A 12191-nucleotide genomic window follows, 5' to 3' on the forward strand; every position below is an offset into this window, starting at 1 on the left:
AAAAAAAAAAAAAAAAAACCAAACACCAGAACAGCAACAAAACCCGCTCCACCGAAATTAACCAAAACAGCAACAAAACCCAGAACAACAGCCTATGACCTCTGTTCTCTTTCCCACCCATGCAGCCACTGCAATTCTTCCCTCTGTTTCCTGACATGATCATCAATCAAAACACCGCTTATCCTTCAATCAACTGAGCAGTAAACCCAGAAAAACAGTCTTCTTTTTTGTTTTTTCTTCACTGTTTTTTCTCATTCCCCATTATCCTCCCTTCTCCTATGTCCCTTATATGCGCCAGTCTATGCCTGCTTGATGAAATCAAATTGTTAGTCTATGCCTGCTTGATGAAATCAAATTGTGATCTTGGAGCCTTTATGTTGAATAACTCATATTCTTAATGTAATCACACTTTGGTGTGCTAAAGAAGTACACCAACAAATCCTCAAGCCTTTTGCGGTGAGGTTTGGTCTTAGTTTTGTACTGAGATCTTAATGCCATAAGGGAACATTCATTCCATCTGGTATGTGCTATCTTAATAAGGGAAGATAGCCCAATATACAGTGCACAGGCAGATTTCTTAGGATGTCTTTGCCTTGCTCCTTCCATGTGGTGTGTGCTTGTATGCACGTATTAAATATGAATACAGGCACGTAAAGTACTGAAATTTTCGATTTTGTGGTGGACTAGCATGATTTTTGGTGGTTATTGACACTGAAACTTATTTGAAGTTGGTTACAAAAGTATCTTTCTGCTTTTATGGAGATGGATCTTATTCATCTTTTACTTCCTTTCTTATCTATGATTCGTTTGGAAAAAAGCTTATATGAAGGAAAAGAAGACGAGAGAGATCCAATGAAAATCCAGCAGCGAAGAGCATTGAACCCTCTCAATTTTCTTTTCTTTTTTCTTTTCCCTTTTACTCACTTTGTGACAAAAAATATCCACATGAACTTACTGTGTCATACTACCATGGGCATCTTACTCACCTTATTACTTGATATTAGTTTTCCTCTGTCTATTATTTTGTGTGCACTTCGTCTTAGTTACACAGATACACGGATATGGGTACGGTTACAGATACAGGTTTGGGACACAATAAATTTTTAAAAATAGGGTACATGAACACGGATATACATGTATATATCAGTGTTGAAAATAACGCGTTTCGTAACGCAAAATAACGCTTAACGTAACGTAACGGTAGCTTAACGTTACGTAACGTTTGAAAATAACGCAAAGACAAAATAACGCATGTTATTTTAGCTATAACGTAAGTTACGTAACGTAACGTCGTAACGTTTTATAACTTAGGTTATTTTGTCAATGGCTTAGATTGCTTTTAAAAGAAATGAACGGTTGTGATTGAGTTATAACTTAGGTTATTTTCCGCCTCCCCTTCCCCTTTTCACGCCTTTTTCACGCCGCCCGTAGCTCCGCCTCCCCTTCCCCTTTTCACGCCCTTTTCACGCCGCCTGCAGCTCCGCCTCCCCTTCCCCTTTTCATGCCCTTTTCTTTGCTACTTTAGCCTGCAACTCCCCCTTTTCGCACCGCCTTGTCCAAACATAAGCATGCTTTTGGTTTTGGGTTTATGGATCATTGGATCCTTTCATTACAACTTGATTCATAATTTCATACTCATGGATTCCAATCCAACCCAATAATTTCATACTTCATAGTTTATGGATCATTGGATCCTTTTTGGTTTCGAACTTGAAGTATTTTATGCTTTTGGATTGATTGTTAAGGCAAACATGGTTGATTTTGTTGTGAAATTGTGATGATATATTGATTTGTGAAATTGAAAATTGCGATGATTATTCATATTTTTTTATTTTGAATGTTATATATCTATAAATTATTTAAATAATAATAAATTATTTAACCTACGTTACGCTATGCGTTATCGCTATTGTAACCTAACCGGAGGTAAGCGTTACGCTATGCGTTATCGCTATTTTCAACATTGGTATATATAATAACAATTCACATGAAATCAATATTTTTTTCATTTCATGGGCTATGAAATAAAATTCCTATAACATTTATATGTTTCTTTTATAATATATTAGAAAATTGCTCGATTTGAAGTTGATATCCAAAAGACCCTTCGTAGTCGTAGTTTTTTTGAACTAGGTACGGGTAGAAACGAACCCAACTTACGTCCTGCGAGTTTCAAGGATTGCATGTGAAGTGTAGGAGATATGTCCAATAAGAATATGACATGTGTTTTAAATTAAAACATGTATTATATAGATGAGCACACATGTGAATAAGTATATGCAAATATCTAAGGAGTGTCCATTTAAGTCTTGGTGTTAGGTACGGGTATGACATGGGTACGGTCCAAATAGAAGTACCTGTGCAACATAGGCTTACATGATATTTTCCTCACTGCATGCTGAAAATAAATCTCATCTCCTTGTACTTTCTTCCATTTCCCTATATTGGTTAGTCATATTGAGATTTTTTTTGCTCGAACTTACAAGTCTTTTGGAGCATATTTAACCCTGTTTGTTCATTTGTTACAATTTCTGCATAATCCCTTCAACCTGAAGAAAATTGTTTAGTGGATTAAATTTTGAGTTTTGGTGGGGCCACTTTGGCTATTTTTCAGTTGCTGCGGGTGTCATTTATACGTTTCTATTCACAACCATTCTTTTGGCGATTTATGCAAGAACGAATACATAGTCATTTGGTGTAATTGAAGCTCATATGCTTCTGTAGCATATAGCGATTACTACAATGAGGTCGCTGTGCAGAATATAAATACAGACACGGTAGACCTTTTACTTCTGTTTCTTCATCCATATGCAAGTGCCTTTGTATTTTTCAGGTCTGACGTGCATATACTAGTATCTCTCATATGTTTGACATTTTTGCTTGGTAATGAGATTGGTTTCCTTATTAACAGTTTTGTGAGTAAACTGTTATGATATTGTGTTTCCTGTGCTATTGGAAAATAACATGGATTTCCCCCATTGCATTATAGTAGCGATTCTTATTACAAGGGTATCTATTATTGGTTTTTTGTTTGATGCACTCCCTTCCCTCTTCTACTGCCCCACTAATCCTTTTTATTTCATCTGTTTTTCATCGGTTGTTGAATGACAATTCTGGGTTGTTGACAATCTCCACAGTAAAAACCTTTAAATGAGATCAGTCATATGCTATCCCTTGACAATTTGACAAAAAATGCGTGACCATTGGGAGCTTACTGTAAATTTCCTGTGTTTCTGTATTGGTGACATGGTAATTGCTTGGCTTTATGTTACTTTCTTCTCGGAGATACTTTTCCTGTGTTTCTGTATTGGTGACATGGTAATTGCTTGGCTTTATGTTACTTTCTTCTCGGAGATACTATTATGCATTATAGGCACATTAATGTTTCTTCTGCTGGGTACTTTTATACATAATGTGCATCACTCAATTTTTGTCAGTCTGATTTCCTAAACTAGATACCTTGTTAAATTTTAGTCTTGAACCAGATACTTCTGTGTTTAGTCATCATCATCTTGGTTATCTTCTTTGGTGAAACAGATTATTTCTTTTGGGTCTTGAGAAATATGGCAAAGGAGATTGGCGAAGCATATCAAGAAACTTCGTGGTATCTAGAACACCAACGCAAGTAGCAAGCCACGCACAGAAGTACTTCATCCGGTTGACTTCAGGCACCAAAGACAAGAGACGATCAAGCATTCATGATATTACCAGTGTAAACCCTACTGGAGAGAAGGTAGGTCCTATTACTGGGCAGTACGTGCCATCTCCAGCTCAACAAACACATCAGACGCCAGCTGGCAGTCCTCGGGTCCCTACTGGGCAGTACGTGCCATCTCCAGCTCAACAAACACATCAGACGCCAGCTGGCAGTCCTCGGGTCCCGTCTGGGCCTGCCATCGGCCGTCCAGTTGTGGGCCCACATGCAGTTGGCACACCCGTGAACTATCCTCTTCCTCCAAATTCGGTTGCTCCACCTTTGGTTTATAGAATGCCAGCTCCAGTTACCAGCAATCAAGTGGAGAATGCCTATCCTGAGCAGCACATGGAAAATGCATATCCGGAGATTCAAATGGAAAATGCCCATCCAGAGACTCCAACGAAGAATACAAAGAACACCTTTTCAAAGTCCAATAAACGTCGATAGGTGGTTCAAGACTCTTTGATTTGCTGAGGAGAAGCAGTGCCTGTTGCTTAGCTTCATAAAACATGGAATTGTTCAGGGAGTTTGAACTTGTCGCCTCTGCAATATCTTCTGTAGTTCCTCTTTGATTAGTTGTCGACCTTACTAGTGTATAGAGAGGAGTTAGCTTTTACATACAAACGAAATGGTCCGAGTGTTTTGACAAATATTTGTTTTGTCATTTAGAGTCATCTACCCCAAAAATTCAGGATAAAGGCTTTGTCTTTGTTGTTGATTGGTATTAAATACCTAATGGTGGTTTAGATATCGTTACAATTTCCTGTTTTCTGTATATTGTTGTTTATTTATCTTATAAAAAGTCTTATCATTTCAGGGTACTAAACATATTTGACCGTGATTCTGTTAGGCTATTAGGCTATGTAGCACGGATCCGACACGGCCATCCGACACGCCGACACGAGGCAAATCCTAAAAAATACATAGGATACGTGTGTCCGACACGGACACGACACGGTTTCATGTTATGCGTGTCCGTGCTTACGACACGACACAGTTTCATGTTATGCGTGTCCGTGCTTCATAGCTGTTAGGTAATTCTGAGAAGTTCAGGTTGACACATGGATTTTGATTCAGTGATGATCTAATCAGACTGCTATTGTTCTTCGCATCTTTCTGAGTTTAGCTTTGTCCATTGCGAGCATATATATATCGGCACCGGCCGTTCTGCTTTATATTTTACTTCTCCCTGGTTTTAGCTGATATTCAGGAACCAGATTATTTTTTTTTTGGGTAGGATTTACAGAAATTATATGACTTTAGGTAGAGTAGAGCTGAGAAAGCTATGAACAAAGATTATATAACTCAATTTGGCATTTTTTCGGTAGTTGATTAAAGCTTCTGGACATGATAATCCCCCGTTTGCTTGCAACAGTTGAAAATCTACTCTGATTTTGCCTTTAACAAACGTGTCTAGAGATATGGTTTGCTCTCTCTTTACAGCCAAACAAAGATCCAATGGCCTCCCAACTCCAGCTCAAAAGCTTTTCTTATCCTAAAGGCCCGACTCAGCGCTGCTGATGACAATGGCGAGGGATTTAATTTACACATCAGATGGGAATCCAAATCGGAAAGAAAAATTCCTACAGATGGTCCTACATAGAAATTAATTACATTGGGAGAAGGGGAACAAAGATATTGAATTGTTGTCTGATTGCACTGACTGATAGATAATAGTGATACGTGCCTACTAAGTCAGGCTCTGTGAACCCTCGCCTCCTCCCTATATGATTTTTGGTGGGGGCCTCTGTAGTACCCTTTCTTCAAAATCTACACCAGCTGCACACTCAGACCATTCATTCAAGAATCAGCTTGCCTACCCTACCCTTGTAGCTGAAAGCAGCAAATCTTCAACAGTTAAGTGTCAGCTGATCTCCAAATCTGTCCAAAAGAGAACACACACTACTTTATTTTTTAGTGGGCTGCCAGTTTTCCTTCAAGGTCTTTATCGTTATTATTATTATATGCTCCCCCAACCTATGGAAATGTTTTTCCATATGGGATTCCAGAAAGCTAATACTTCCCCCTTTTAAACATTTTGTGAAGACAACATGATGATGACTCTAAAGCATATGCCACTGATTCATTCAACCACTACTGCTCTGAATGTTGCCACCCACTTTTAGGTTTCTTCACGTTATAAGAACCCACCTTGCCTCCTCTCAACTTGTAGCCAAGATCATCCTCAATCTCGCACTCTCTCAAAGGGTAGAAGCAGTGGAAGATTCGTCGGTTTGAGCTAAATATGAAGAATCAGAATCATGGTCAGGTCATCGGTATTCCAGTGGCTAATGCTAGATACGCATCTTCATATGAATGCTCTTTAGCAAAGAAGGATTCAGTCATTGATTGGATGAGCAAGTTTAGCAAGAAGGCAGATAGCTATGCACAAGGAATTAGAGATCATGGTAAGTTAACATGTTATGTTAACAATACGGTTTTAAATATTATGATCAAATATCAATCAAATATGTTACCGATGAAAATCAGTGCTGACATTCTAGTATGGAATTTGCAGTTACTTTGGCGCCAAAGATATCCGAAACTGTAAAAGGGAAATTGAGCTTAGGGGCAAGAATCCTCAAGGCAGGGGGAATTGAGAAAGTATTCAGACGATATTTCTCCGTTTCAAAAAGAGAGAAACTTCTGAAGGCTTGTCAGTGTTATTTATCGACAACTTCAGGTCCTATCGCAGGATTGCTATTTATTTCGACTGAGAAGATTGCTTTTCGGAGTGACAGGTCTCTCACATTCACCTCTCCTAAAGGAGAACTAATTAGAATTCCTTATAAGGTTTCTGTTCCGTTGAGCAAGATACAGAGAGTTAGCCCTAGTGAGAATGTGAACAAGCCTAATCAGAAGTATGTTCAGATTGTTACTGTCGACGATTATGAGTTTTGGTTCATGGGTTTTGTTAGTTATCAGAGATCTTTCAAGTACTTGCAGCAGGTTATCTCAGAATCACAAATGAGCTCGTAGCAAGTCATTAACAGTTTGTTGCTGTTGTAATTAAAGTAGGAGGGTCGTCAGTTTTAGTACAATTCTTGAACAAAGGATTGCTTGCTTTGGTTTTTTCTCCTTCTGTACAATGAGATGGTGATGTATTATTTCTTGTAATACACCATATAATGGAATGCTATATTTATGGGTCAGTTTGAATCCTTTTAATTTGAGAAGGGGGGCAAAAAAAAAAAAAAGTCCGCCTATAGTTCAGCAGAGCAACGCTTAAAAAACATTCAACTCTCGAAGAATCAGACGTCATTAACATTTCTTTTATCAACTCTCGAAGAATCAGACGTCATTAACATTTCTTTTATCTACATACTGTGGTTGAGAGTCCGCCTATAGTTCAGCAGAGCAACGCTTAAAAAACATTCAACTCTCGAAGAATCAGACGTCATTAACATTTCTTTTATCTACATACTGTGGTTGAGCTTTAAAACTCTGAACATTGATCAATTAAGAAGTTACCATATCATTGTCATTTGTTCATTACACCATCAATTGAAGTTCATTAAACCATCAATTGAAATCAATGTGGTGAATCTGGTGATTTGTGTTTAAGTTTTTGCAGCAGAAAGTACCTTGTGCTTGTTTCGTTTCCTAATTATAAATAGCCATGATTAAATAGATAGAAAAACCTGAAAAAGACTGCTTCTAAGATTTACAATATATAGAGCACACTTCTATTAGTTGCTTCCTGTGTTAATGACTTGGATGCATTTTTCATAGACTTAGAAGAAAGAAAAAAAAAATACTTCATTTTTTTATCTTCAACTAAGTCAATTGGTGTTTTTGCTCAAAGTAGAGGATTATAATCCTCTCTCTCTTCCCATAGACTGAAATGTTGACATGTTCCTAAATAAGTAAATAGTCCTTTTAGTTCGATATTATTTGTTTTGAAACTTAGAACCTTTCAACATGCCTACGTAAAAGCAACCAACTACCTCTGAGGGTAAATAGAACAATTGGAGATGCTTTTTGTAGGAACCAACTATATAAAGCTTCTTGCTTTTGTTTATCACTTATATGCCTGTAATCTTCATGTCAATGAAAAGACCATTCACTGAGGAGGATTCAAGTCTACTGCCTCTTAAGCTTTCTGGAAAAGTTGAGTTGCATGGAAGTTCCTTTGTTCTTAAGGAGCTTAGATTCCATAGATTTGCCTACTTTACTAATGAGCCAAAGTTATCTTTAATGCTTAAAGTCCTACTTCTGTGAACCAATATGATTTGCCTACTTTACTAATGAGCCAAAGTTATCTTTAATGCTTAAAGTCCTACTTCTGTGAACCAATATATTCCTTTGATAAAAGACCCCTTTTGAAGTTATCTTTAATGCTTAAAGTCCTACTTCTGTGAACCAATATATTCCTTTGATAAAAGACCCCTTTTGATGGTAGCTTCACCCTATAGAAAAGGCTCCTCTTCTACTCTGTTAGAGTAAAAAATTTCTCAAAGAGAAAGCAACGTCCAAAGGATTTAAATGTACATGGTCACATCATTTGATTTTCATTGGTTCAAAGAAATTAAGATAAAATGATATTGGCATAGTGTTTCATGAATGATTAACTAATCCTATTAGTTCACAGAAGCCTTTTTCGTACTCTTGACATTTTAATCGAGGTATTTGTAAAACACAAAACCTTGCATTTCAATAATTTGGCATGTCAATGCAGGTGCAATAAGTATCTTAGGTGTTGCATGACTAAGTTTGAAGTGTATAAGCAACAAAGAAAAGCGGCATGTTCCCGATAATGCTAGAAATATCAAAAGAAATATTAAAAAGGCAAAAAGAAAATTTTCCTATCTTACAAGTTTCACCTGAGAAAACATAATAAACTGATTAGCTTTCTTAAAGAGTTGAGTTGTAAGCACTCGGATCTTTTTCTTTTTCTCGTCTAGCTGTATGGAAGTTCCTTTGTTCTTAAGGAGCTAAAGTTCACTCTAAACATTATAATTGCTGCTTCATTATTTCACTGTGTTTCTTTAAATACTTCACTAGGATTTCTGAGGTTGCTTATCCTTATATATGAAAATCTTGGTTGCAAACAGATTGGATGTGCATCAGAAATGGTGCTTACCATCTGTATCAGATACAAATACAAAAATGATTTACTAAGAAATAAAACGCACGATCCATATTTGTTAAAATGGAAAACCGATAGGATAAAACATATACAAGGCAGATATGTGGAAAATAGATAAGGTTGAGAAGTATATTGGCCATATGATACAAAAGTTGTTTTAAATAAACCAAAATTTCTCAAGTTAGAGTTGATCAACATTCGACATATCTAGAAAGCTAAGGTCACATCTCATGATCACCAAAACTGATCCCAAATCCACTTATTTAGGATTGAAGTAATATCATCACTGGTTGATACATATTTTCGGACATTAGGATAGTATCGTTATCCATATCCCATCAAAAACTAGAACAATACCCATATCAATACCCATAACCTCCCAGTATAGATATATAACATTCACATCCTATCAGAAACAAATGCGCATATACACACAAATATCGATCCGTATGTTTTTGCATCCCTGATGTGAATGTTCTTGAACAAAAAGTAATCAAAAAGGATTTAAGAAATGGTAAAGATTTACTTCTAGCACAAAGCAAAAAATTAAAGTATGTTCTGATTTTTCTAAAGTTTTTTTGGTTTCTTTTATGATCAAGATAAGGCAACTGATCAGTTCTCAATTGACAGCAACGGTGCCTGCAAATTACCTCATTTTTTCTAGACGCACTATCCTCACTTCAGGGGAAATAATTTACTACAGAAACCTTTCATAAAGACCAATGGGCAAAAAGAATTCCTAACCTTTATCTTTTCTTTGTTTGGGGTCACCACACACTATCCTTATCACTTGTGAGCTAGTGATAACCTCTTTAAAGCATGCTTGTGATAACTTACCGAACCAGTTATCGAAAAAACTTTGTGTGACAAAGACTAAGAATAGCAACGTAAAGTGATTGTATGGCCGCATAGTTCTCAAACATTCGAATATACGAGTGAATATCGAATATGCAATTGGTATCATACCTGCAATTTGACTAACTATGCAAACTATTTTAACTTACAGACTATATATAAATGCTGAAAGATATTCAGTTAACAGATTTTAAATGCTGAAAATGCAAGATGACAATAGTGCCAGATTATGAGGGTGTATTGGGGAGCTTATTTTTTGGTCAAGCTAGCTTTTTTGCTAGCTTTTTAATAACTAATTGTTTGGTAAAATATTAAATAAGTTTAATTTATAAGTCCCACTTTAAAAAACCGGTATACCCTAGCTTTTGAAGAACTAGCTTATAAGCTCATCTAAATAAGCTAGGTTTGACAAATAAATTTATTATTCTGTCCAAACAATTTTTATAGCATTTTTATCATAAAAGCTAAAAGCCAGTAAAACTTAGCATTTATTATTCTGTCCAAACAATTTTTATAGCATTTTTATCATAAAAGCTAAAAGCCAGTAAAACTTAGCATAACTTATAAGCTTCAAAGAATAAGCTCACCCAAACGCCCTCTATATTACCAGTTGGGTAGATTTCACAAGACTCCCGAGCTTTATAAATCCCTAAAGACTTCTCACTCGGGTATCATGACTGGCAAGAGTTACTTTTAAGTTATCATGTGATCCGCACATAACAACTTCAATACTATCCTTTTTAGGTAGGGGTAGGCAAAACTAAAAATGACAGCATACTTTCTACTCCGCGTGTTAACACGCGGTTTATGAAAATTTCCGATAGCACAATAGAGTTTTCTACGACTTATAAAGTTCAGGGTTTTTTACGCAAAACCCTTAAAGCGGGTTTTCTGGAATTTATCTTAAAATGTTCATTGGAAATCCAGTAATCGTCACCAACATTCATCAATGGGGAAATTAAGTATAAATACATCATTACCTACTGATGGAAGGAAGGTTAAGAACCACCTCAAAGAACTTCTCCAGAACTGCCAACAATGCAATTTCTGCAACTGCCGGTTTCGGCTCTCCGCTTGATTTACTTTCAACCAATGCGCTCATCCCCGAATTATTGGAGCTCAGCATTCCTTTCGTTGCCACACTCTGCTTTTTCAAAAATGCAGCAGAGAACCCTGAAGCCCAGACCTGAAATATGTGGAGGGATGAGTTTTAACTCATACCAAAAATTACTTGCAATCTAAATCTAAATGCAAAGAGAAGAAAGAATACAAAAATCACTTTTTTCTTTCACCTTTAAGAGAGAAAAGGTAGCACACAAGTGAAACTATTGTAGTAACAATTTGGTTCATGTTCACAAAGCAAGCAACTCCTAAACTTGCCTCCAAGTTCAATGAACCAATACACAATTTATTACTATGCTATAAATCATCAAAAGATTCAAAACCAAACATTACCCAAGATATAATCTATTAACGTAAACAATTCAATTCATAACAAGCAATTGTATTCACCCTTTACCTGTGGACCAGGGGAAGCAACAGGAGCAGAATCTACAATGCACCCCTTGATCTTTCCCATCACAGAAGCATCTTCAGCCTTAAAACTTCTCAAGCAAAACTCCATACCTACAAAACAAAAACCACGTCATATCAAAACAAAACCCTTACACCCACAATCAAAACGGCATACCCAACGTCTTAGATTCTCACGTCAGCCACCTGGTGTTGCTGAAAGTATGGAAAACAAGCTTATTCCCACTCTCTTCCGCAACCCAACCTGCCAAATGACTCGCAAGCAATCCGACGCTCTCCTCCGCTTCCCCCTAACCTTATAACTAACAACATCAGCCGTCGGGAACGTAAATGTGATCACATGGAAACCTCTCGAAGTATACCACTCAGCATATCTCCTCAAATACCTTTGTTTCGCGCCCAACCAAAACTACAACGGTTTGGGGTTTTGCGGGGTCTGCATTTGGGTACGGAAGATGCCAGCGGTAAGTAGAGTTAGATTGCGAGGTTGAGGGTTTGAACTCTTGGTCCTTTGTGGGTTTTGCCAGCCTGGCGTATGTTGTGTGCGGAAGCCAAACCGATACGCCGAAGCACAAATGCCAAGAGAAGGCCAAACAATACAAAATAACGGCACAAACACAAATAAACGAATTTTACGTGGTTCGACAAGTTGTCTACGTCCATGAGGCAAGAAGGGGATGAAGTTTTCACTAATAAAGAAGAAGAGTACAAACTGAGATTACAAAATCACTCAAACTGTTGCTATTTGTTGGCCCAAACTTTGGCCCATTACCAATAGGCCCAATTCCCTCTTTAATAGCTGATGTGCCCTAGCCCCTCTATTTTCTTCATCCTACCCGATGGTTCTCACCTCCCAGTCTTCGTGATCTGATGGCCGCCGCTTGTGAGTCCCATCTCCCATCCGTAGGTCGGCTCCCTTCTTCGTTTTCTCCCCTAGCCTCTCCCGTGTCGGCTGCCCCCTTCCCTATATATGGGTAATGGGTTGGTAGTACCTTGGGAGAGGAGGTAGAGGAAGAA

The 12191-nt window shown here is 37.4% G+C and overlaps 3 protein-coding genes across 3 annotated transcripts in view; 2 read left to right on the forward strand and 1 right to left on the reverse strand.

The window, feature by feature from the left end:
- Nucleotides 1-4472, forward strand: part of LOC109820284 (transcription factor SRM1-like) — a 10028-nt gene extending 5556 nt beyond the window's left edge. The window contains exons 4-5 of the mRNA XM_020386416.1: nt 3538-3808; nt 3878-4472. Coding sequence (XP_020242005.1) covers nt 3538-3808; nt 3878-4144 — 538 coding nt within the window. The 3' untranslated portion in view covers nt 4145-4472. The remainder of the gene's footprint in view (nt 1-3537; nt 3809-3877) is intronic.
- Nucleotides 1-11943, reverse strand: part of LOC109831397 (transmembrane protein 53-A-like) — an 89443-nt gene extending 77500 nt beyond the window's left edge. Inside the window, 6 exon segments of the mRNA XM_020398726.1 lie at nt 11161-11244; nt 11246-11267; nt 11352-11466; nt 11469-11581; nt 11583-11610; nt 11934-11943. Of these exon segments, the coding sequence (XP_020254315.1) occupies nt 11161-11244; nt 11246-11267; nt 11352-11466; nt 11469-11581; nt 11583-11610; nt 11934-11943 (372 nt within the window).
- On the forward strand, nt 5603-6868 carry LOC109820302 (GEM-like protein 7). Its single transcript, XM_020386436.1, has 2 exons — nt 5603-6105; nt 6216-6868. The coding sequence occupies exons 1-2, from the start codon at nt 5943-5945 to the stop codon at nt 6674-6676; spliced, it is 624 nt and encodes a 207-aa protein (XP_020242025.1). The 5' UTR covers nt 5603-5942; the 3' UTR covers nt 6677-6868.

This window comes from Asparagus officinalis, chromosome 1 (assembly GCF_001876935.1).
Source record: "Asparagus officinalis chromosome 1, Aspof.V1, whole genome shotgun sequence".
NCBI classification, from domain to species: domain Eukaryota; kingdom Viridiplantae; phylum Streptophyta; class Magnoliopsida; order Asparagales; family Asparagaceae; genus Asparagus; species Asparagus officinalis.

Coding starts and splice junctions, on each gene's coding strand:
- LOC109820302 (XM_020386436.1), top strand. CDS start 5,943: ATGAAGAATCAGAATCATGGTCAGGTCATCGGTATTCCAGTGGCTAAT. Junction 6,106..6,215: donor ACAAGGAATTAGAGATCATG/GTAAGTTAACAT, acceptor TGGAATTTGCAG/TTACTTTGGCGCCAAAGATA.